The sequence below is a fragment of the Polyergus mexicanus genome, unplaced genomic scaffold (assembly GCF_030449975.1).
Source record: "Polyergus mexicanus isolate NDT 795.1 unplaced genomic scaffold, iyPolMexi1.0 SCAF_4, whole genome shotgun sequence".
In the NCBI taxonomy this organism is placed as follows: Eukaryota; Metazoa; Arthropoda; class Insecta; order Hymenoptera; family Formicidae; genus Polyergus; species Polyergus mexicanus.
The window spans coordinates 11,330,336-11,357,571 of record NW_027223324.1 but is presented as its reverse complement, the minus strand read 5'-3'; the positions used below and the strand labels follow the sequence as shown (position 1 = coordinate 11,357,571).

General features: G+C 39.2%; 2 protein-coding genes across 8 annotated transcripts in view; both read left to right on the top strand.

Annotated features, from left to right (window-relative positions):
- Nucleotides 1-211: 211 nt before the first annotated feature.
- LOC138932473 (protein FAM151B) lies at nucleotides 212-17,915 on the top strand. Of its 7 annotated transcripts, none has more exons than XM_070294360.1 (7): nucleotides 227-299; nucleotides 381-491; nucleotides 4,695-4,781; nucleotides 13,470-13,619; nucleotides 15,583-15,812; nucleotides 15,907-16,049; nucleotides 16,583-17,915. In XM_070294360.1, exons 4-7 carry the CDS (start codon nucleotides 13,478-13,480, stop codon nucleotides 16,974-16,976), a joined length of 909 nt encoding a protein of 302 aa, XP_070150461.1. In that variant the 5' UTR covers nucleotides 227-299; nucleotides 381-491; nucleotides 4,695-4,781; nucleotides 13,470-13,477; the 3' UTR covers nucleotides 16,977-17,915. The 7 variants fall into 7 exon arrangements, with proteins under 7 accessions (XP_070150462.1, XP_070150461.1, XP_070150460.1 ...); XM_070294359.1 differs by having other exon boundaries at nucleotides 4,695-4,790; XM_070294361.1 differs by lacking the exon at nucleotides 381-491 and having other exon boundaries at nucleotides 212-299; nucleotides 4,695-4,790.
- A 5,800-nt stretch (nucleotides 17,916-23,715) lies between these two features.
- The window catches only part of LOC138932171 (probable elastin-binding protein EbpS), a 76,927-nt gene continuing 73,406 nt past the window's right edge, over nucleotides 23,716-27,236 (top strand). Inside the window, exon 1 of the mRNA XM_070293747.1 lies at nucleotides 23,716-25,987. Coding sequence (XP_070149848.1) covers nucleotides 24,608-25,987 — 1,380 coding nt within the window. The 5' untranslated portion in view covers nucleotides 23,716-24,607. The remainder of the gene's footprint in view (nucleotides 25,988-27,236) is intronic.

Here is a 27,236-nt window from a genome sequence, read left to right as displayed (position 1 = left end):
ATAAATTGCTAACGCGAATTACTGCATTGCCAATAAAAGTTTTCTTTCATTTTCGAGTACCTTTAATTATCTTATTTTATATTAAAATCTGCACGAAACACCGGAATACATGTTTATTTTAACTTTTAAACATGAAGGAATTTGCTTTGAGCATCAAAAACGCGTAAGATTTATTTATCACGCTACGTAACACTTGCACGCCATTCCACGGTGAGAAACGTCATTAAAATTTCGTAAGGAATGAGTTTGCAAAGAACAGTTTCGATTGAACTGGCGAATCTACCGTGTAGCATACTCAAGTAAGAATATATTAATTTATCTCATCGCATATTATATACAAATATAATATTAATAAGAAAAATATCTAAATATAACGGAAGCCAGGCGCTGCATGCCTCGAAACGCCAAGCTGATAAAGAACTCGTGAGACATTGTGCCTACATCGATCATCACGAGTCTCGTAACTGCGAGTACGCCGTTTGTCTTCTAAGGTCAGATCTAAAGTGCAATTGCACTTCATATATAAGACGTACATATTGCAATCCTTTGTATTTTGTAGTGCTTTTAAAAAATTTGTAAAATAATAAATCATATTTAAATATTGAACACAAAACCAAATATAAAGTATTTAAAATCGTGTGATTAAATCATCGATGAATATAACTGTAGAATTCATATCTCTGTAGGAGTCATCCTGATAATAGCCTTACAACTTTCTTATATATTATTATTATTATTATTATTATTTTATCGCTTCCTCTCGGTAACTCAAATGCTCCAACAAAAATTATTAGAGTTAAGAACATTTCTTACATTTATGTTCTATATAAACATTATTTAAAAACATATAAAAATTAATCATATTTATAATTGTAAAATTTATTATACATTTATGGGAAAAAAAAAAGTTAGAGAAGGAGAACATTTTTTTACACTTGTATTATATGTATATACGAACTACATTTATATGTTTACTTTTTACACGGAAAATTTGTAACGAGATGGGAAATAATAGGAAAACATCTTTGACATCGATATTCAATTTCCGTTACGCGCAACAAAATATACACACGTGCGTGAAACAAAGCGCAAAACAAGGAGAGACGATAACGACGAAATATGGTATGCACGGCGCGGCGAGCAAAAAGTGTAATATTCGCACGCACATCTTTTTTTTTTTTTTTTTTTTTTTCTTTTCTTTTCACGCGATGCACTAAAGTTGTTTATCACACGAATCGCGCGCGGGTAACTCGAGCGAAGTAAAATCACATATTTAAAGCGGCACGTATTTGTTGATTTTGAATGTTGAATATATGTACGTAGGCGTGAATACGCAAACAAGCCCCTAAACAAACATACCAAGAGTTACAACAAGCGAGGTAAGCAGATGAATTTTAGGACATGAATAAAAATCAGATTCGCGATCTAGCGCATTGCGGAAAATATCAATAGCTATTGATACCGCGAGTAAATAATCGGAAAGTGAAAACAATTTTTGTTAGATATCTTTCGGCCTGTTTCGAAAGATAAATCCATTAATAATTGTTTCTTGCATTTCCGGGCGATAAAACGATAAAGCGACAAAATAATTTTACCTTCATACACTTGAAACATTATCTTATCCTATTATAGACAGTGAGCGAATGTAACATTTACGCAATCTTTAAAAACATGACATTACTCTACATTTATGTAAGTATATGTCTCATTAATCATCAGTGAATTAAAGCGTTCTTCATTGCAAAAAAAAAGAAGAAAGATTAAAAATATTGAAGTAAAAAGATTCGCATAAAACGCTCCATTTTTTTTTAAATGTGTCTATCTAACGCAATCTTACGCAATCTTGATAAACTTGCTCTATTTCGTCTATCGTCGATGAAGCTTGCAAAAAAGATTGCCCACGGGAACGTGGATGGAGATTTGCTGTCGAGGAAACACTCCGATTCACCCGGATTCAGCTTCGTTCTTTGTTTTGCCGCACTGGCGAGTGAAATTTGCGATGGTATTAGCATACGGGTGAAAATTGGAACGTCTAATTGTCACATCTGCATGTCGCGCCCGAGCATAGAACGTCTTTTAAAGCAGATATACCTGAGCGAACTCAACGGGGAATTTCGACTCTAAGCAACAAAGGATAGCGTTTGCCATTGTCTCGCGGAGACATTTCTTTCCTTATCGTATCTCATCGTGGCGCCAGACCCGATTAAAAAATTTGGGAAATGGACGAGAAACGTATCGGCAGAATTACCGATCCTCATCGAAAACAGAACGCGCGAATGATTTAAAAACATCTCCTCGCACTTTACCTCTATAAGTCGAACATTTTCACGGTCTCCAGATTTTCTTTCAAAATCGTTTCACGAAACTCTGAAAAAGATCGATACGTCCCGCAAAGACGTCATCGGGAAGACGAAGAATGCAATAGTTACGCTGAAGATACTTTCTGAATAAAAATCGAACGTTTCGCATAATTGAAAACGTCCATCGGCTGACTGAAAATGGCCATCGCGAATATTAAAAAAGCTCTCGCAGCCGATATTCTCAACTACACTGGAAATAAAATGACATAAATCATATCGCGCGTCGTGAGCGTCTCTAATTTTCTTCATTCAATATTAACTGCGCTATCGCGAGTGCGCTATCAGATATAAAACGAGAGTATAATCAATGATGCATAATGGCTTATTGTATCAGGGTCACGAACTTCGAGCAAACATTACCTGTGTTGCAACGAGATTGTTCAAGAGAGAAGTTCTCCGAGGAACGAGTCAGTTTTAAAAAGCACAAAAAGGCCGTAATTCCAGCGTTAAATAAATATAAATCGTCCTTCTCTCCGCAAAATAGCGTGACGTTTATTCGCGAAATTAACTCATTAACACCGTTGACCCGTCGTGCCAGCTTATACACGTAAACGATAATTATATTTGTGCCTCTTACAAACATTACAAACAGACATAGTTAAGAGAACAAGATTCGCATTGGCCGATTCTAGATTAGTTATAGACATATAAGCGATATAAATTATATAATATTAATAAAGAAAGAGTAAATATAGAAAATGCATAAAATTCGTGAATACATATAGAATGCAATTGAATATTTAATTAAATGAATTTAATTTATAGTCACATATCAGATGTTAATTTTCTCTCTCGTTAGAGGTAATTATAAGTTTATATTTCATTAATATAATCGCGAATAGTTACTACGGTTTTTTTTTTTTTTTTTTTTTTTTGTGGAAAATAAGACATGCATGTACAGAAATTTATAGCATTTAATAATTTAAATTACAATATGCAGATGTTTCGAGAATTTGATACTGGATACAAGAAAACAATTATTCATAAATTCAATATCTCTTGCTAGAAACATCACCCTGTGAATTGCTTTCGTTAGCGCAGATAAAGCGATAAGACGCATTTTTCCACAAAATATTACGCGTCTAACATATCGCGTAAATTTGTCGCATAATACGACCGGACTCACTATATATAGATAAGGAGACAGTAACAATTCACCAATATCCCGATACCGAGAAATGCAGTGTTTAATAGTCACGCTTAAAAGACATGATTCGCAAATCTAATTATCATCTCGTTGAATTTTACTGATCTACTAAAGTTACGTTTTCTCGCAAAAGTTTCTTGAAAAAAATGTCACAGTTAAGAAATATTTTTAGAATATACTAAGATTTTTCATTAAAAAAAAAAAAATAAATAAACATAATAATTTAGGATGAAAGGATTTAATTATTCCCATCACAATCCATGAATAAAAATGTTAAGCGCCACTTCTCCTCTCGAGGAAGATTATGTGTCTTGTTAGAAAAAAGTTTTTCGCTTCGTAAAATGAAGAATGGTAAATGTGTTTTACCAAATATAAAAGTTTGCGAAATTGGTGCTTAGCGCCCGCCCTACGGTCGTGAACCCTCGGCAGATGTTTCATCCCTCCGTGCCGCGCCGAGAGTCACGAAAACGACCCCTGTCGCCTACATGTATGGTTCGTTTGGGGATCCTGTACCAAACACATGTCGAGCAGAGTCACGATGAACTTTGCGTAAAACAACGCACGATAACTACACAACCCCGTTTAATCGTGCTTATGGCACGTATATCGTCAGCCTTCTTGTCCTTTCAGAAAACCACCCCCATCGAAGCCGCTTCAGTCGATTAAGTCCCGTAAGGGTGTCGCTTTTAACCGCCGAATTAATTGAATGTAGTATTGATAAAACATTATATCGCGAGTCGACTGATTAAAGCTCTTATTGTTTGATCGATCTTGCTTTTTTAAAGTTGCCATGAAAATCTAACAAATATAATGTGTAACGTGTAAAAAATTGCTTATCATAACAACTTATAAAAGTATTGCTGTGTAAAAGTATAATACGATTATTCGAATAGTAACCAAATAGGTACACGACCATCTACTTTAGATTGCGCATGTGTCATCATACATTCAAGGATATTTATTTCAAGTCTGAATAGATTACGATCGTTTATATCTTTCTGTCCATTTAATAATTTTTTCCTTATAAAATACATTATGATATAAGCATGTGTAATACATTCGCGTATTCGTTAATATATTTATAACTTCCTACCCGGTCGTACAAGGGATAGAGCTGTATTTTAAACGTACGGTTTAATGAGGGGTGAAAAAACCGGAAAATCCTGATTTTTTTTTTTTTTTTACAGATTTTCCAATCTCCAGGCGCGGCTTTGGGCGACGATCGATCTACCTGTTCGTGCCGATATTTCAGCGATCGCGGGTCTTTCCTTCCGGTAGCGCAAGTACATATATCACAGTCTGTCGCGAATGTCCCACGCGGAAATCCCGTATCGACCGAGGCCGCGATAAACTATGACAGCGACGAATCCTTTCTAACTCTTGCGTCTCGAAACGACTTTCAATTCGATCCACGCATCGTCCTTCCGTTCCCTCTCCCTTTCTTTTTTTTCTCCCCTAAGGCCTCTCGACCGTTTGCGACCCCACGTTTTGTGATTCGTGCTGGGGGCCCGGTTCCCCCGAGCGGGGAAGTGGTGAGAGAACACGTGTGTACCGGCGCGGCATTGCGGCGCCGCGAAATATGACCGGCTGCCTGTACGTGCCATTATCTACGAGCCTGGATTTCGACGATCGGCCGACCAACCGCTCCTCTCGTGGAGACAGCCAGTCGTTTCGAGGCCGTCGAGTTGACCGGGCGTCTTGCGGAAGAACCGTGAAAGAGCCGCATCGGTTCGTGTTGCGTGTCTTTCTCTCTCCCCATCGCCTTTACCTCTCTTTCTCTCTCACGCCGAGCCGTCCCTTCTTTTGTCGGGCACCCCATTGCGATTTCGGTACACCCGGCATCGAGGACCATGGCGAGTACCATGATCACGACGATCGCGATACTGCTAACGGTGATCCGTAAGTTTGACATAACGCAATTTATAATGTTTAAAACGGAATTGTCTGAAGGACACATGATATTTCGATGTATATATATATATGGTGTAATATATCTTCATTTACATCGCGTGCTCCGAAAATAAATGATAGATTTATGCGGGTAAATTTATTGAACTATCACTTTTATTACGCAACAACGGTGGCTTTTTAGAATCAGTTGTTTATGAATGATTTAAATGCGGATTGTTTTTTAATTGAGAACGTCTGAGTAACAATATATCAAATGAATATTTTACTTCAAAATCATCTCGTTACTACAAGAAAAAAATAAATCATCGAAATCAACTGAATTGAAATTATGAAATTACTTTTGTAAGAATATTATAGAGATCTCATTCTTTCTTTTAGCCTCTTCATCGGTAATATACGTGACGCGAACCAAAGCGACAGCTTTTGTTGACAGCTCGATATAATGTTACTTTCGAGGACATAAATCAGCGCGGTGAGAGTGATAGTCGTATTCGTTTGCGAACAGTTTAAAACCGAGGAACTGCGCAAGAGAAACTAGCCGTTGTATATCAATTCTATTTTAAAGCCACATTCTGCGCAAGACAATTACGAACCTGACAATTAGCAGATCATGAAATCCGTGTCTAAAATATCTTTCTCAAACGTCGTAAAACCTGTAGGGGTGCGCCTCGCGCATTGAAAAGCCTATACACTCCCTCTGATAGACGTATCGATTTTCTTTTTTTGTCACGTCGTTTCTCCTCTTGGCATCGCCAAAGGGAAGATATCTTGTTCGAGTCGCGCGTTAAGTTTACATTGGGTTTAACGGATGAAGCCTTCAAAACTGAGGCTCGACGATATAGCTGCGTTCGCGGAATTTTCCACTCGATTCCGAAAATAAAAATCAAGAGATGTTTAAAAACTTTCCTTACGACGGAGAATGAAATCGACGTACCGCTGATTTAGAATAGAACGGATAGTGATTTTACAACCCAAGACTTTTTATAGATCACGTCGATTCAGATATCCCGACAGGTTCGATTTCGCGGCGAGCAAATAAACGATTTCAACGAGAAAAGGCATTTCTCCACACGGAAAGTTCCATAATTTAATTCAATTTACGGCATACCCCACTTAAGGAAGATAAAGGTGAGAAACGGACTGTATGAGATAACAAGGCTCGAAATCCGTGAGTCAGAGATAAATTAAATGTTGATTGTAATCAATTAAATTTTCTAAATTATCTCACATTCCTTGTTAATGCATAATAAATTTTTCCCAAGTATTAATTCGAGCACGCGATCGCCGGTAAAGTTTCCAAACCGAAAGAGAAAGATTGCAGGATGATAGAGGATACGATTTGGAGACCGCGATGACACGTAATAAATCCTCGTCTCGATCCGTCCCCCGATCGAGGATCGCTAATAATAATCTCACGAGTGACGCACGCCGTTCGACGTATATAGGTACGTTCGTGCACTCGGTGAGGTGCCTCTTCAGGTGTTCTTACATTAAATTAATCCTTAATTTTAATCAGCGCCGCCTCTCGATGTACACAGCGGAAACACAATTAATCCCATGACACGTGGGGATATTTATTATGCATCACCGACATGCGTCTCTTTCTTTTTTCTTCCTCTTCCTACTTCCTGCCTAACGCAAATTCCTTCGCTGTCGACGCGAACATTATTTTCCTTTCCCGACGACACATGAATAATACGGAGTGATTAATTCCGATCGAAACAATTAATGTAAATATTTGCCAAATTAAAAAAAAAAAAATAGTGATAAACACAAATATTTTCCAAATGCATTTTTTTTCGGCATTGTCATAATACTCGCCGCTAAAAAGAGAGTTGATCAAAGATACGCTACGATCCGATACCTCCCGCGATGCTTGCATGGTTGCTTATAAATGAAGCGTCTGCGAAAATAGATTAACGCCGCGACCGTGATGATACCGATGGCATATAAGTTACAGCATACCCCGTGCACGAAAATAGTAGAAAAATAAACTGTTTTTAGTATTTCTTTGCCCGTTCCTACATCAACGATTTACGGATATAGACGCTATAAGCAGACAGTGCGCGGAAAGTATAAAAATGAAAAGATCGATGTAATTTCTAGTAATAAATATTTCGATACATCAGCAAACGAGAATCGTATCTATCCGCGACCCTGAATATGATAATGAAAGATGTGGATGTTAGTACCAGTATACGATATCTTCCTCCGGGACTAAGATAAAAGACACGTAAACAATTAGTGTAAAAAGGGTTAAAACTCTTGGGAATGAGATCTCATGACGCAAGTGATTCTCATTAGGAAAATGAATGGGATAGGCAGCATAATTGCCAGGAGGCAATTAATTAATGATTTATATCAGTTGAGCAATAACTTCGCGCAAAATTTGAAATGTATGATCCATGAGGATTAACGAAATTCCACGATGCGTATGTCGACAGTCTTTAACAATAATCTTCTTTAATAACCTGTATTTTAGTTGTAAAAAAATGTTTTAATATTAAATATATTTCGTCATCAATATTATTATATTATTTCATGTCGCAAGTTACCATGACGTACTCAGACAGATACCGAACATCCGCATGACAATGAAAAGTAAATCGTGCATCGCATTTCGTTGCAAAAGCAAAACACTGATAGCAATGAGAAGCGGAATCGCATCAATCGCGCGAACATCCAGACGGAGTACAATGACTCGTCATGAATAATTCGTATCGAGAAGCGTTATAAACGCGATGAAAACAAGTGTGCGAGGTTGGATCGCGATGTTATTTACGCAGCCCGTTACAAGGTTATTCCGATACGATATTGAAACGGTCTGTAAAATCCTGTGTTGCAAATAAATTATCGACGAGTACTTATTCGAAAAGACAATCATTCCGGCGCCAAACAACCGCGCCGTAATCTGGCTTTATATTATAAACCGGTTTTTATCGCATTTCGACAAAGAGAATGTCATATGAGTAGAGAAAGCGGTAACACAATGCAATTTTAATCTTATCTGTATCGAAGAGTCACGACCGAAGAGATCATTTTTATTTGACGACATCACCTGAATGGAACTCGCCAGACGATATAACGTTTATATGAAATGGAAAAAAAAAAAAAAACTATCAAACCGATAACGACATGTTTATCCGCGATAAGCAGAACAAATTCATCGTTCTGTTGTACGCTGGAATATGCAAGTATATTATGTGCGTTTGGTATACCTAAAGATTATGCCCGAATAAGTTTAACTAAGATGTAGAAATCGGAAATTTTCCGTAGATGCGGTCGTTGACTTTAAAATTTAAAAGACGCAATGCTCGCAAATCGATTCTATAAATCACGCTCGAGCATGAACAGTTGAGATCGAAGAAAAATCGTCATCGCGTAAAAAACGACGACCATTCTCGGCGTATTAAACGACAATTAATATTTCTAAATAAAAAATTTTAATCTATAAATTCTAAATAAATGACCAAACGAGAGAACACTTATTTTTAACAGATAACCGTAGTTTTGTTTTGTGTAAGGCGGTTAACATCAAATGATTTATACTATCCCAATCCTGACCAAAATTCTCGGGGGGAAAAAAAAAATGAGAGAACACATATTATTATCACGTGTTATAACTTGTAACATCTGAATTCACCAGGTAGCCATATCTTCATAATTAATCACAGTAAGTCCGAATAGCGAATTTCGGTATTAAATTCGGAATTAATATTCTACACGTGTGATCCGCGAGAGGTCGAATTCTGTGAAATCTTCGACTTGATAATCCATGTTGCAAGTCCGTAATTATATCTTAAGCTCCGTTAATTTAATGGAAAATTTCTTGGTAAAATAGCAATATATAATAAACAGTTGTAAAAAAAAACTTTCTATCGGAAGTTAATGCTTTAATAAAATTGAACAGATTTTGTTGCATATATTAATGGATCAATCCTTTACATTGTAACGATATACTCTTCGCTATGCCGGCACGAGCGGCCGACATAATCCGACATGGCTGATTTTCTACCTTCCGATATCAAAATGCCACTCGTGGCACTATTCAAACTTATGTGAAACCTCTTTCAGCAAACAATGAAGTAATCGATTTAGAAAAACACGATATCGTATTTTAAAATATATGTGATAAATGTAAAATGTATACGAGATACATTCTCAGTTTGAACAGCTCGGAATAAGCGAGACAGATGGCCCATCAGCTGTTTGTCGGACTACCTGCACATTATTATTTATCATTGACATTTTACATTTGATGACATAACACATAAATCATTACGCGATTGCGCAGTTCTACGGAATTAATAACGTAATTGTTCGTAATACCCGTAACCTGATTTCTCATCTTGGAAAATGATCGAATATATAACCATACATCATTGGCATTACATGAATTAGTTAAAATCGATAATTTAATAACACATCTCTCTCTCTCTCTCTCTTTCTCTTTCGTGCGCGCGAGCTAACGGCACATTACAATATAATAAATAAAAAAGAAATCAAATATAATTTTTTTACATTTTGACCAAATCTTTCCAGATTACCAGGACCACAAATATTGATTATGTCGAACAAGTTGCTAATTCCTATGAATAAATATCTAACAATCAACGATTTGTTCTGCATTTCCATAGAACTAGTTCGACTAACATGAAACTCTGTCAGATAAATCCGCGAGATATCAAATTCCGGTTAAAGTTCCGAATTGCTGCTCTCGAACAGTCGATTCCTACTTTAATCGAAACTCAAGTTCGTTGGTAATAGATGCGGTAAGTCACGCTTTGTCAGTCGGCTGACTAAGGCAAAATCCATCGAAACGAGGCTCCGCCTCGCCGGCGAGATGACTTGAGCCTTCAGAAGCACATTCTAAGCGAAAGAGAACGTTGGTAGTCGCGATTATTTGCAAACTATACGCGGCGCAGTGACGCGTGAAAGATGCTTTTATCAGCCCACGAGGGCATCGGAATTCTTTCGTATATCGCGAGAGAGGCAGCCAGGCCGCCGACGCGGTGGTCCTGTTCACGGAGCTGGAAGTCCGATGCGATTTCATTGTTGCATCCTCGTTGTATCCACGACACGTCACGTACGAGCTAAGAAAATACGGGTCGCAATAAAGTGCTTGTAATTCGAGACATTGTACAGCCGATATGAAATTCGTGACATTTGACATTCTACGGTGAAACGAGAATACAATAAAAATTGATGCTCGGCTTGGAAATATCGAAGGTTGTTAAAACGAAATTTTACACGGGATCAGCAGTGAATGGTTTACATTGGCATATTGGTATTATTTTCCCGTACGTCTCAAGTGCGTAAATTTATATATTTATATATTGTTATCATAATTTATCTTCCTGCATATTTGATATTACAGGATTATATTTATAAATTGAAAAATATAGTTTTTATTATTTCATGGATCATAAAAAAATATCGTTTCTTCTTAATTAAATTTTTTAATAAGATTTCTTTTTTTTCTCCATGTGTGCTACGGTTTCATCTCTTTAAACGAATTGTACGCAAATATATTATTGTCTTAAGAGAAACTTTCTAGTCGCAAAGTCAAATTCATTAATCAATCAATCAATTAATCAAACAATGTAACTTCTATTTCTATGTTTAATTAGTTCTTTACTTTGTTCGCGTGCGCAAAGTGGATATTTCAATTTGTTGCAAGACTTCATTGCAACACTATTTTATACAATAGATACATGTGGAAGATGTCGCGCATGCGTTTTTTAAATTAGACATTTCCGGATCGGTAAAAACATACATTGACGTTGAATGCACATGACGCTATGCGTTTGAAAAAACAAATGTTTACCTTTGCCGAGTCGTGTGACGCGGAAGAATTGCACAATTCCAACCGCGATAATAAAATCATCGGTTTACGCGGTGCAACGGCTTGTATCGTCGAAAAACCGCGAGAGAACAGACGATCGGTTGTCCAGCCAATTAGTTTGCCTGAACTCGACCAGTTCAATCGCCTCGATCTCATAGCGTTCGATCGCGCACACAAACGGATCTCGTAACAAAAAAGGAGGACCGCTCTCTCACGGTTTTCCCTCGTGGTTGGACCGGTTCGAGTACAGTATGGTCTTTATACGAGATTGCCATACAAGAAACGACCGTTTCGTAAAGACACTGTAGCGATGATACGTCCGGTAAAATGTGGGGAAAGCTCGGATATTTGACAAGGACAACGTACGCGAGGACATATTGATAAACACCAATGTTGAGCGCGATTCCAAGAAAAAAGATTTTCAAAAGGTATTTAAAAACTTGCTACATATGAAACGGTTCACGAGTGACGAGAATCAAAACGAATTTAATATGGCGTGACCAATTCAAATAATATTTGCTGACTCACCCCCCCCTTGCTATCGTGTGTCTAAGTACACGAACGAGCATTAGCTCTTCGTAGGAATGTCATTAAATTAACCCGGGAGTGGTCGCGCTAAAGTTTGTTATCACTCGCATTGCTCGGCAAATGCAATTTGCTCACGGTTCTTCCATCTAGCTATAAGTAAATTTTTCTTGTACAACGATGTATTCTTTCCCAAGTGACACAAACATTTTGTATCTCTGTACAACGCGTATATATGGACTTTAGATAAAAATTTAAAGTCTTCAGAAAATATTCGCACAGTTCGATAGTTATTTTAGCTATAAACTGCGGAAATGTACGGATAGAAAGCTACTATTAATGGAAGGGGGGAAAAAAAAACGCCAGCTCAGCATATTTCCATTGACCGTGCACATTTAGTCCGTGATCACTGGATCGGAAAGGGGTCAGTCGGAATCATTGGCACGGCTAGCTATCGATTCTTCGCGCAAGAAAAGTTTTTCAGAAAAACTTTACAAAAAATAAATGACTAATTCCGAATAATTTAACGAGTATTAGTAATTTAATCCGGCCAATCTGCGATTTCTACGCGGTAAAAAGATTCTCCGTCAAATTTTTGCTCCGATTACAAACTGGTAGTGGACAAGGAACAAACATTGGCTGCGGGTCGTGAAGTTGATTAGTCACAAACTTTTTTATCACGATCGATATTAAACTTTAAGTGACACACCCGCATTGTCGAACGTACCGTGTCTAAAATCGCTAATCGTTTCCTCTTTTAGAGAGAGAGAGAGAGAGAGAGAGAGAGAGAGAGAGAGAGAGAGAAACAGGAAGAAATTTTTAATTAAGAGAAACATTTGCCGTCTCGCTATGAAATTTCGCTTACTTCTGTAAAATTCGCTATCGAATTTTATTTTGAAGATCAAAGCAAATTTTTAACGGACTTGGCTCCGCTATTGGCCATTCATAAAAAGACGTAGTCTAAAGAGAAGCCAATCGCCCTCGTAATCTGCCTCGAAGGGGTCATTCGACGCGCGAAGTTTGTTCACCATATGGCTCGGAATGTACCGGAAATGGTCTAACCCGCCGAAGAAAGAGAGCCGAGGAGCGCACTGTGGAATTTTCCGACGCAATCCCGTTATTAATTCATACTGACACGTCCCCGAGCGCGTATAGGTTTATTCTCCCGACTACATACGGTTCTATGACGTATATAATTCATTTATATCGATATTTACGCCGCCGAGCGAATAAAAAAAAACTGAAAAAAGAAGATTTCGCCGCGCCGGAATAAGCAATATATATATATATATATATATATGTGTGTGTGTGTGTGTGTGTGTGTGTGTGTGTGTATCTCGGCGAGATGACACCCGGATTCGCGGTCGCTCAGCTCGCTAGCCGACCACGGTAGTTGGAAACCCCTCGTGACAAATGAACGTGATTATATCGATCGAACGAGACAATAGAAGGAGAGCGAATAAGGTTCTCTCCGTCGCTTCGTCTCGGAGAGAGAACAGCCGGTTGCCGCGAGAAATTCTCGAGTCCTCGCTCAATTATGAAGCGAATATTGGGTCATGGTTCGCGCGGTCTCGGGAATATTGATGGAGAGAAGGTCAAGTCCGTGCACGTTACTGGTGTAAATGCGAAACATGGCTTTATATTGTAAAATACAGCTTAGATGTGGCTTTTGGTGTTTCAGAGGCTGCCATGTGCAACAACAACAGCTCGTGCTGCCATATTTCGCCGGATCCGATCAAGTTCTTCCCCAACGTCAAAGGCAATCTCACGAAGATTGTCTGGGCGCATGCCGTCAATAACTTGACGAAATTGGACACGGTACTTTTGTCAGGTAAGTCGATCACGAAATCGTAGTCTACGTTCCCTTCGTTCTCCGTTTATTGCACTCGAGAGATGAAGAGGAGAGAGCGATGGCACTCTAATTATTCCCGCGTGCTCGGATATCGCCGGCATTGTTGGAAATGCGACGATTGCTTTGAAGGTATTTGACGCAACTTTAATAAGCATCCTATTGTTTTTGTAGATAAGAAAAATTTTTAATTATTAAACCAGGACGTTTTCTTTCACGTAAAATCGACATCGTTAAAATGTTGATGGACTTTTGAATACATTTTTTTATTTAAAGCCTGAACATGGCCATGACGGTTTTAATGCATTCAGAAGAGATTTATTTAAGATAATATTTTTATAATATTTCAATGAAATTAATAAAGTTATACTTTCGTAACGTGATCGCTTAAAGATTAACGCTGACATAACGCTACTACGCCAATAAGATTGCAAAAGATGATATTACACAAGATTCTCTCTAAATGGTTCATATCAGCAGACAGTAATTGATAAATACATTGATGATAATAATAATAATAGTCGATGAAAATATATAATATTAAATATTACAAATAATTGAGATATGTATATATCTATTTGCGACGCGGCACCTTGAACTGTTTTGGTTGCAAACGTGTAACAGTCACGATAAATATTTAATATTGAACAATCGGAAATAGCCTCGGCGAAAATTTCGCGTCCCGGCAAGATGCTAATTTACTTTAATTTCGCCACTTTCGATCGTCAATATATTATTAATTAATGGACTTGGGTGGCATATTTTATGACGTTAATTTTCAATGCCGACGCATTTTTTGCATTTGTCACCCCCTCGCGAATATCCCATATCGAGTTCAATTGCGCGTATCTTTGTGTCAGCCCGCATAGTGACATGTATTTTTACATCGGCGCGCTTTAAATAATGGTGTGGGACGTCCTTGAAAAGTGCGCTTTCAGAAATATCGACAGCAAGGGAGAAAGCTTTATGCAGTATCCGCTTTACATGATTTATCTCACACGCCTTCACAAAGCAAGTCTATATAAAATATAAGTGGAACTGATTAAAGTCTCGTATTTTCGACAGGCATCTTTCCCTTGATATGCATGTACATACATTTCGTATCTCGATACGGAATATACGCCAACTTTGAACTGGAATTATTCTCTCGAGGAAACGAAAATTCTCTCAACTTTGCGCTTCAACTTGAAGGAAAAAATTCATGTCTTCGTATTTAAATTTTCTATCTCCGTATACGATTGAATCCTCGTAGATAAGTCGTTTGTACGCAGTCGCGTCACGATGCAAAGTTTTCGAAAAGTACATTCCTACCTTCTTTGAATCTCAATAAAGTACCAAAGTGCAAAGTAATTGCGAAAGAAGATCCTTGATTCCTTGATTTTTGACTTTCATAATTTAATTCCGCGACTATATGTCTTTCAATGATAAAAATATTATATTGAGAATCAGAATTCTAAATCTCTTCATCCTTTCCCCATCGATTATATACTTTCTTGCATATTTCTATCACACACTTTTAAAAAATTATCACAATCTATTACATGAGAAAAACGCTTATCCTCTTTTATAATACCTTGCACAGCTTGCTGAAAGTCTACAATGATGGCTTTGATATCCAGAAGAAAGAGATGTCGTAGCTTTAGCTCGTAAAAACTGCTCGTTTCTTTTCCAACAACTTGACAATCTGACGTCAGTCTCTACGGCCTTCATCATGAAGAAGCTGGATTTTTCGTTCATTTGAGCGTTAACACTGACAAACGTGTGGATCCGGCAATCTTCCAGCCTCTTTAGGGAGTAATCGATATTCGCTGCACGTATATGCACATGCCAGAACCCTCCTCCCGCCCAGCCGGTCGTCTCAAGCTACCTCACACACTTGCATATATGTACACACACACACACACACACATACGAACGAACAGACAACCGACTTTCCTTTTTAAAGAGAACATCATGATGCTGGAAGCCGACGTCGTTATGGGAAAACTTAGCAATACCAATCAGACTGATATCCCGATAATGGCGCATCCACCGGCCGTTGAGAGTGACCTGTCGCTCGAGAATTTCCTCGAGCTCAACATTCACAGTAACAATACGAAAGGCATCAAACTGGACTTTAAATCCAATGAAGCATTCGAGAATAGTAAGCCCATTCTCGCAAGACTGCGAGCAAACGTGCGTATATATATGTGTATATATTTAATGTAAGTATATAAAACGTGTTTTTTTTTTGAAAAATGAAATATAAATAAAACATTTATTTGTCCAGCTGACGTTCCCGGTATTCCTCAATGCGGACATTATTCCTGGACCTGTGGACGCTACTACTGCTTCGCTTAATGCGAAAGATTTTTTGAAAGGGGCTAAGGAAACTATACCAGAGAGCATCCTCTCCGTCGGCTGGACAACCAGGTAATTTAACAAGATCAACACGCACTTGTGTGAACAGAGTTAACAACAGTTTCTAACATATAACCTTGTAATTAATTAACCGTATAAGCAAAGAAATATATATCGTGACCATGGAGCGATCTCTTATAAAAAGGAGAGTTATAAATATAAAGTCCCTGAGAGGAGATAATCAACTTAGCGCTTTAATAAAATACGTACGATACACGTCGGATACACGTCAATGTCAAAGACGTATATTAATAAAAATATTTAAAAAATCGACGAATAAATAATAAGACAGATATTTTTAAATATTGCTTGGAAAAAATCGTCATTATTTACAGGAAATAAAATTTTAGTGTCAAATTGCTTGATATCTAAATAAAGATATTGATGGATACATCGATATTAAATTGCAATTGTAAATTTTATTTTTTTTTTTTTTTTGTATCCGACTTGTATAATCCTAATAAATTAGTAAATTTTTTTTTTTATTTATTTATTTAACCGTATACTACACGATTGAGAGATTTAACTATCCGTCAATATTTTAGATATGGAAAAGAACTCAACATCACCGAGGGTCGATATAGTTTGAAGCAGATTCAAACGATGGTCGACACTCTGAAGGAAAATAAAGTTACCCAACCGGTAACTTATCCCGTACGAGCCGGCCTCGTGGCGAACAATATCGATGTTATAAAGACGTTATTGAAGAACACGACGTTCACCAACGCGACACTGACGATCTGGTCGTCGGATGGTGATACCGTCAACGCCACGGAGCTCTCGAAATTGATCAGAGACGTGGGAATCGATAAGGTCTACGTGGACGTGCCGGAAGATCTAAAGAACAAACTCCAATTCTCAGCCGCATCCACAATGAATGCCGCGATGATAAACCTAGCCGCATCGATGGCGTTCCTCGTCCTCTCGAGGATGCTATGAAGTCGAAACGTGGACGTCGAATGTAGGACTTGTGACGAGATTCGAGAAAAGAGGAGTCCCAACCCCCTTTCTTACGAGTCTCTTAATAAAGAAAGTATGAAGAAACGACAAAATCCGATAACGATCGCGTGTCGTGAATATTATTTGATTACCATCGCGATCGTTGGATCGGATTTTTGTCTGATTCATTGCGGCTATACTTCCTAAAATGTACCTCTGAAGATACTCGATTCGTCGCAACAATAATTTCCATAATATATAGAATATTCTTCACGCGGAATTTCGATTTACCGATATAATTTGTACTTAAAGTCAAATTATTCAAACGATATAAAAAAAGATTCCGTTGAACCATATTCTTTTATAATATATTTGACGCAGTATAAGTCATAACATAAAGAGGTATCTATACAGACGTGTTTCGAATATTCACATATCGCGAGAGTTAATAAACATTGTAATGCTATGTACCTATTATCAATTAATATAAAAAAAAAATTCCTTAATATTGCATTACGCTTTGTTAAAGAAATACATCTATATATGAAGCGATTATAGAATCGATCGCACATTTAAAAGAATCGTTGTATAAAGAATAACAAGTACTCGTAAAAAATGCGCATCTAATAAATTACTTTCATCTTTTTTTCTTAAAGTGTTACGAAGAGAAAGCGTATTTTATGCGTAACTCTATATTCTAAGTGCTGCTACGTGTATCGTACTTGCCACGCACATTCATCCTGTTTAACGTCCTTTCGCAATATTTACTGTATTATTCTCTATACCTGCGTTAAACATGTCTCCGATTTAGGTGCAGCGAAGGATAATATTTAGTCTCTGCACAAATTACATATCTAAACCAAAGGATTAAAAATGCAGTATACGATGCGAGTGCGTTGCGTTTGATAACGAGTCAATAAAATAATACATAAAAAAATATTCAGATAACTTCTCCAAAATTATTTATCCCGAGTATCTCGTTTCTAATATAAAATATTTTCACTCCCAAGGAGAGGTAGATATTTACAAATTGTATCTTATGTCAAACGAAACCCAGCCTAAATTTAATCGAATCTAAAAATTAGAGATTGTAATCTCAAAATGGAATTCCAGTCTCATCAAATACATATCCATGTTGTGGTAAAAAATTATAAAATAGTTGATGCTGTTTGCTCGTACAATAGGATCTCTATTGTCGTATGTAATTATCTGTGAGAATGAAATGCAAACGTCCAATACGTATAATGACTATGAATGAGGTAATCTAATTTTGTCAGAAGAAAATAATGGTATATTGTACGCTGCAGCCTCTCTATTATGCTGATGCGTGGTTTTTCCTTAGCGTTGGCAGACTTACGTATGCGACATTGAACACTGGGGTAGACCGCCGTATATAACTTTATCCGTGATAACAAAGACTAGCATCTTTTAAACAGACTGCTTTCATTTTCGTCAAGCTGTAAAGATTATTACAAAGACCCGCCTGTTTATCGACTACCAGCTGCGGATTGTTCCCGTTAACTGGAAGGAGCTAAAAAAAGGTCGGAGGACTAAAAGGTTCTCATCAGCGATGTTTGCATTAAAAATACGGAGTATAAACCATATAGGATCCACCCTGTTTGCTTTTCTCATGTTTGTCGTCTAGTTATCTCCGAAGCACTTCCGGCGTAAAAGTGGCTTCAATGATCGTGAGTTTGCCGGTCGAGGAAATTATAAAATAATATTACCCTCATCAACAAAATTCATCAAACATACCGCTGTTATTTCGAAAAGGGAGAGAGAAGGAGCAACGAACGTCCTTCGTTGCGACTACGACAAACATACCGTAACGGAAACGTATTCCTCTCCGCCGGAATGTCGACCCTCTCGCAAGGTGACAAAACCGGCGCTTTCTCTCGCACGGGGGAGATGCCGCGGTGACGTCTCAAGGTAAACGTGGCGAAAGAAGAGCCGGATCGGCGAACGTGTACCGTGGAAGATGTCGTCGTTCGGGCGCGCGAGATGTCAAAGGTCGCGCGACGATGTATCCTCGCGGCCTTGAAGAATACAAAAGGACGCTTATTCCGGTTATCGGACGCCGACGCGCAGTTCTTCGTCGCCCCTTTCGCGCGTTGCCACTTAGCAGGTGCGCCGTGCAAAATGGGATTCTCTACGAGCGCGAGAGTGCGGCGATCATCAGACGAAAGCGTATCTCGGAGATTGCGGCCGCGACGGGTGTTCCGCGAGCTGACATTTTTTTGGTTCGTCCCGACTAGTCTACCCCTACCTCTGCACCCTCGCAACTGTTTTTAGAATGTTGGGAGTGATTTATTTCTGTAACTAAGAAAGTCGAGAGTACTTTACGGTAAGTGTGCGCCTCGAACATTCGTGACAGATCGCTATCGTATTAATGTTAATATTAATTTAATATGTTACAAATAATAGATAAAAAATTAATTAAAACTTTTTTGTCGCATCTTAAATGTAATGTAAAAGATATAAGTGCCGTTGAAATTGGCTATCGTAAACGGAAAGTGATATATTTCTTTGAAATGGCAAAGTGACCCAAAAGCTTAATCTCCACCGATAACCCGGTTGAACTTGATTAAAGATGCGAAATCGAAAGATAACGAAAGTAAACGTGTGATATTGTACATATACGCTGATGAGCAAGTCGCACAAAATAATTTTTGTTTCTAATTCACGATATTGACCAGTTTTATGTAAATATGTTCATCATTTTATTTTATAATTTGCGATATTTTACTCTGCACGTCGATGCGTGAAATACTTAAATTCAGATGAGCTAATAAAATATTAATTCTCCGATATATTAATTTCGTGAAATTATAATATATCATACGACTATAGACGATAAATAGCCTTAAATAACTATTAAGATATGATAAAAAAATGAGAGTTACAATATTAGTAAGTTACAAATAGATATGACTTTTTTTCGGCAAAGAAATAATCATCTTTTCAAAAGAGAAGAATTTTTGTGGATCTTTACATGTGTGTCTTTTTGGAGGAAATTTTTATAAGAAGCGATATTTGTTTATATTTTCAAGTAGCATATATTAAACTTCTAAGACCGATATTCGTAATCATTAGTTATGTTTCCAAATAAAAAATTCAAAGAAACGCATAATTTTCAATTCCGAATAGTAGAAAAAAAATGTAAAAGATTCCCGTGCATGAGAAATTGAGCAAACAAGATATCGCCCGGTATACAAGCAACGAACGTCACGGATCTTTAAGTCGGTGACTTATGGAGAACTACATGCGTGCATACGAAGCGGGCCCACGCGCTTCTTTTGTAAGTAGAACAAATCGGTACCTCCGCGTCTGTCTGCCTTGGCACGAAAGCCGCGCTTAAAATTCGCGTGACTAATCTCGTTTCGTGTCTATGAAAATCTTGATGAAACTCCATGTGATCGCGTGTCCTATCCTGCGAACGTTCCATATCTCGATGATCGCACAAATCGTGGATATGCCGGAATCACGGAACAAAATCATTGTAAATGTATACTTTTATTGCCCGTTCGTGTAACGCGAAAGTACTTCGTGGTGGATTTACTTGCAGGAAAAAAAAATTAGTAACGTACTCTCTCAAATGAAATCAGTGTATCATGACTGTATTGTAAGACTGCTTTTCCACAAATAGTCACTGGTGATCTCAGTTACAAGTGTAGCACGTAAATGTCATTGAAAAAAAAATTAGCGCTAATAATTGTCTTAACCTGTTGATTTTTTTTAAATGCATCTTATATATTAAATAAATTTTTAACGCAAAATATTTTATTTAAAAAATCTGAGTTCGATCAAGATTCTTGGTCCTTTCTTGTGAGTTTATCATATTTCGTAAAAAAGTTATAATTTTAAATTTAAAGAAGAGAACTTCTCTCTCTCTCTCTCTCTCTCTCTCTCTCTCTCTCTCTCTCAATCTCTCTCCATATCTCATTTATTTAACCGGACGCACCTGGTGTCTCACCTCGTTTATCCGGCAACGTGCACGACTGTGCGCATTCTACGCAAGGCACATGAATTTTGTTGGGCGCGGATGCGATTTAATCGTTATTCTACGTCGACGCGTTAATCTGTTTATCCACCCGGCGAATCCTGACAAATGGTTACAATTAACGCGGACAAGCGTCGAAGAGGCGTGAAAGCAAAATAATTAGAGAAATCCGCCGACGCATAACTGTTAAACGCCGCGCGCCGTGACCGACAAATTTCACGTTGTAAAATCTATTTTACAACGCTCTCGTGCTGTGGCCAACAACATCATTGCATAAGCCGACATTTAGGAAAATAAGTCTGGCGTGAAACATTTTAATGATCGTACAACGCAAGAGTAATTTTGATTCCTTCGCATCCCATGTTTCGTAAGATAATGCATATAAAATGAAAATTCTGATACTCGTCGTCACGATGGCGTCATAATAACTATGTAAGGTAAGTTCCCTTCAGGGGAGAAAAAAAAAAAACCTGAATGACGTTGCTCTTTCATACTGATATTTCGTACAACTTGGCGACTCTCCTGACAGATTCGATAAACGTCAATAATTTTCGATGCTCGACACATCTGGCAAAATATTTTCCTCTCTCCAGCTTCCTGGCGCGTTGGAAAAAGTCCGAGTGACATGCCGGCGATGTTTCTTCGTCGATAGATCGCGCGTTACATCAGTCGATCGATCGGATCGGAGGAACGTCATGCGATACCCGCGACGAGGGGTAGGGAGGCCGCCGTGTTTATTTATCATCGTAAGCACCGCGGTTGGCTTAAAGGGGCGACAAAAACCGCCCGCCGACCTCCGCGAGCGACGAAAAAGCAGTCCTCGTTGTACCGGTTGCAAGATCGGCATCAACGATCGTATCTTCCTCTCCTCGCATTATCTCTCGCAGTTTCCTCCGATCTCTCTTCTCCACATCTCCCCCTCTCTCTTTCTTTCTTTCTCCCAATATGCGACTTCCTCTTCTTTTTATACATACGACTTCTTTCTCTCTTGCTCCCATTTCGATCCGGATTTCGCGGTATCGTCGTCTACTCCAGCATCTCTGAATGGCGGCGCGAAAGTGAATGGAACGCCCGGCGAAAAGACCAGCCGGTCGACTGTCGGTTCGACCCAGACGATCGTAAAATCGAGAGAGACAGGCTCACGGTGTCACAGAAACGTACGTCCCGCGCATTACATCGTAAACGTGAGCGAAGACCGGAGGAAGAAAGAGATTCCCGTGAGGGATTAAAATCGAAGCGTTCTTTTTAGCACTCGCCTGATATCTCCTTTGACTAAAAGCCCTGGTGACGGTTGGATAATCGCTCGCAAAAAAAAAAAAAAAAAAAAAAAAAAAAAAAAAAAAAAAATCTTTCACGCAAAAGCGTAAGATAAACGCCGCATTTAACATCGGCCATCCATTAGCTTTAAACTATATCCTATGTAAGATACATCTCTCTGCTGTTCGTTACCTACATATTTATAATGTCTTCTCTTGAAACGTATTTCTGAATTCTTAAATTTTTTTTCATATGAATATTTTAATGTATGTCTTATATATCATTTATTATCGCGACTCTTATATAATTATAAAAATCTTTTCCTCCCGACAAATATAAAAAAATCAATATATATTTACTATTTTTGTATAAAATCCCTGTTTCAACGTGTGTGCGCGTTCTAATAATATGTGACTTATTAATAAAAAAATTTCGTGTCTCCTAAAAATCATGAATCAATAGTTAATTCCTAAATGAATCTCTACTAAAGGATAAATGTCGTTCTTATCTAAATTCGCTTTAAAATTAATCGTGATTAAGATAGAGCGACACGCGCGTTGGTGTACCACTTCATTCCATATTAAATCAATTTAATGCCTTTTATCACGGACAAGAAGCGATCTACACGAGAGTCTAATGCGGATAACGTCGTGTCTATTCGAAATAAATTGAAAACCGGTTTCGACAAACACGCGTGACTCCAAGGACCATGAAGTCTCGCTATATCGATTTGCATCTACAATTTTCTCACAGCTTTAATTTTTCCAAATCTTTAATCAGCACTGCATAAAGTAACACTGCCGAAGCAATGATACCTATATTTAAAAAATATGCTTGAATCAAGAAGTAGCAGATATCTTACGCCATTTATACATACATTCCGATGCATGATCACACCTGTGCTCACAGTTCTCCAACTTTGTGCGGCAAAGCGTGACAAGGCTAAGCGCACATCGTCTTCTTTTTCAGATATCATACTTTATATTAAATTTGTCTTATAATAAATATAACAAGCGAATAAATTTCAATTTTAGTTTTTTAATACTATTTTTGAAGAGATTTATACGCGGGGATTACTTGGCTATTAAAAAGGAACGATTCCGTCGAACAATCGGAAGTGGCAATTTTTGAGAAGTGCATCTCATACCGATCGTACGTCCGGTGGAGATGCGGCCCACTGCGTTCGCGGACTTGTCTGTCTCGCCCCCTTCGTCCATGCCTATTGTTTCACGGTGCATCATCGCGGGGTCCGCCGTGAAATGCCGTGCACGGAGAGATTTCTTGCGGAGGTAAAGGCGAAGGACGAAGGCACGAAGGAAGAGGCGGCGACGGCGGTGGCGGCGGCGGATGATCCCGGTCTGGTGCGGCACGAGGGGCGGTGGGGGCGAATATCGTCCGCACGCATGCGCGGTGCGTGCCGCGATCTCTCAGGCCGCCGGTTGCTCCGGCGGTGCTGGTCTCAGGTCTCAGTCGTCCGCGACGTTCTGTCCGCGATACAATTCGGGGTGAATTTATCGTACTCTACGCTGGTACTCCCCACCGGTTGCAGCAGATCGAATGCGCCCGTGTAACAAAAACCACCCCCTCCCGAGAAAACCGGTGATTAATGATACAGACTCGTCGAACAGTGACATTGTGCTCCGAAAAATCGTTAGATTTGAAAAATTTACGAATATATGACAGATAAATTTACGAGATCGTGACATGAAACCAGTACTTTAAAATTGATGTATCAATGTAATGAACGAATCATTTTAACCGGTGACTTAGATTTTAAATTACGAAGCAAGTGCGAAAATTTTTAAGAATAGATATCAGGGGTAGATTTTTATTTCATACTACTGACGACTTGCATATAAAGCAGTACGACAGGATTGTCTCGAGTCATCTTCACAAATATTTTCCCGATGTCTTTTGTGACGTTTAAATGGTTCAGTAATCAGTGACGAGAATCATTGCAGCGGACTCTTACCGTACTGGAGCCGCGCCAAAAGAAATCGCGTTGCACCATCGTTTCAGGTTCCGCGGTCGCCGCATGGTCACCACGATCCGGCCGTGACGTGCGGTTAAATTTAGAGACTCCTGTCAGAGAAAATTGACGGTTCCCGGATTAAGCTATCAATTGTGATCGAGAAACGCTCGCGGAAGCCGTCAGGTGCGAACTCGTCTTGCCTCGATCGTGGAATGATCAACGTGATATCGATCGCGCGCGAGTGCTGCTACTCGACAATCGAGCCGGCTCGATGCGCGACTAAGGAAATCGTGACCGGCGAGGCATCAAGAGGTGATCGATCAAGGTGTTATCGCGCGAAAGCCGCAGTCACGGGGCGCATGATGATGTAAGGTATCTGCAAACGGTGCTGCGGAGACCGAAATGACACGCGATAGAAGGCTACTGCTTCTGCTGGGCCTGCTGATGGCCTACGGCCTCTTCGTGGCCGAATGCCGATTCCATCAGAGCGATGAAGCGGCGATGACGACGACAGAGGCGAGACACCGACACAGGCACAGGCACGAAACCTCGAATCGAAGGAATCGTCACGATCTCGATAGGAGATCCTGGCAGAAAAATGACTACGAATACGAAGGAGACTCCGAGGATCCAGTCGACGAAGACGATTACGAAGTGCAATCGTATTACGATCATCCCAGATCGCATCATCGATCCGCGCAGAGGAGTTATCACGGCCGAACGTTTGAGCCGCGTTACGCGCCCAGATACCACGATGGCGGACATCGGGGAAATTGGTACGACGACAGGGACAACGACAGGCATAGAATTCCGTCGCGATATAATTCGAAGAATTATCGATACAAGCCCGGCAGAACTTATCATAGACCCGCGTATTCGCGCAATCGCGACGTGTCGGATTTCGAGGATGTTTCGGAGGAGAATTACGATTACGAGAGACCGCACAAATACATGGAAAGTGGTGAGGCTGATAAGCATCACGAATGGTGGAGAAACTCTAGGCGACATACATCCCTCAGGAAAGACAGAAGGAATAGAATGAACGATTATCGTGGCGCAAGGAAGCATCGCCTGGAGGATCGCGGAGGCGTCATCGATCGTGCCGATGAGTCGAGATGGACGGATGGTTGGAAAGTAACATCGAACATCTCGGAGACTAAATATCATTTAACGAAAGACGATAAGAAGATAGAAGAGGACGAGGATTACGAGGATCACGGCGGACTCGAGGAAGACGATAAAGATGAAGAAGAGGATGATATTTGGAAAAATATCGATGATGAGGACAACGAAGATAACGAAGAAGAGGAAATTGATAATGATTTTTACGAAAGCAAGACCAAATCATCCTTGAAGACCTATGAAGATATCATCAGGAGACTCACGTCCGACGAGCCGACCACTCCAAAGGCTACCGTCAGGAGGGATTATCGGAACATCGAATCGAATAAGCATGCGAAACGCGACGGTTATAAAAATTTCGACGAACGGAGAAATGTCTCCAGACCGGTGAATCTCATCAGATTCACCAACAGGCGGATCGCGGAGAGTTCGACCATAAAATCCGTTGGTTCGATCGGACATAAGCTACCGAAGAACGCGACCGATGTAACGGATGGGGGCAAAAATCGGCAGGAAAGAAAAATCACGGTCGGTACTAAAACCAAGAGCCTCGAGCAGGATTACGACGAGTATCCGAACGCCCCGGATAACGAGAAGGACGACCTCGCCAAAGCTGGCGTCGAGGACGATTCGGACATGCAAGCGGATGTTACTAATAATGTGAGTAGTGATTCGTATAAACAGAATTGATTTCTTAAATCGAGAGCGTTATATCGTGACCGAGGCCGACTACGAAATTTATTAAAAATTTTCAATATCTTTTAGCTTGCAAATTATGATGTAATAAAGACGTGCTCAATCATGATAATGATAAGAAGTTGCAACAATCGAGTATATCTGCCGTGATCACTCTCACTCGGCGAGAATTATGATTGAGAAATTGCGTTATTGGACGAGATACGGAAAATTGTATAATTCGATCGAGTATCATTGCATCACGACAGGCAGGGCTGCAAGCAAAGCAAATGCAATTCGATTTCTGAGAAATCACGAAGAGAGAAAAGAAATGAGTACGTATATACGTGCTTTCGATGCCATCGCAGGAGCTGAAAATCGTAAAGTCAGTTACTGTCGAGCTCTCCTCGTATCGACCTTGCCTCGGCAGAGATTAGGATCAAATCGAGAGCTCTCGGGCCACGTATAGTCGCAAACGTGAATCCGTTCATCGATACTTCTCTCTCGCGAATGCCGCTCCATTTGCATAAATAGCCGAGGTTAGGCGCGCGATATATACCACGTGACGCGATGCGCGAAAGAAATCCTCCGTAACCGAGAGAAAAACCTCCGCAGATCTCTCGACGATTCTCACAGTTTCGATAGTCATCTTCCGTACTTCCCTGCTATTGTCAGAATCGTACGGTCTCGATCGCAATACTCGTCGAACGTGATATCGAATCGGAGACTCGCGATTAATTTAACATAACGGCGCTATCGTTATCGACGATTACCGTAATCTTTGTTACGTCGTGATTTACGTTCTTTCGCGTGATTCTGGCGAAATTGAATGCACGATACAGACGTAGCTTTTGCCAAGAGACATTTATTTCGGCAAACTAGATCTCCGAAAGTTGTCGTACTAAATAAACGATATAGTAAGCCGTCATTTATTATGACAACGAATGCTGGCAATAAAATTTATTTGACAGATTGTTTTTATTAACTGAAATATTTACAAACACACACGTGTGTCTTTATCGTAGAACTAATTTCGTCGATGGCAGATTTCGCAATTTTACATCCGCGAGCATGGGCCGAAGATTGAAAATCGATCACTGTGCATCGGCACGTTGATAAGCGTTGATTCACCTTGAAACGTTATTTCAGACAGACCTTATAGTGCAAGGAAACAATATAAAATACCTATCCGTCTATAACTATCATACTCGATAAAAACTATTTTACTTTGTAT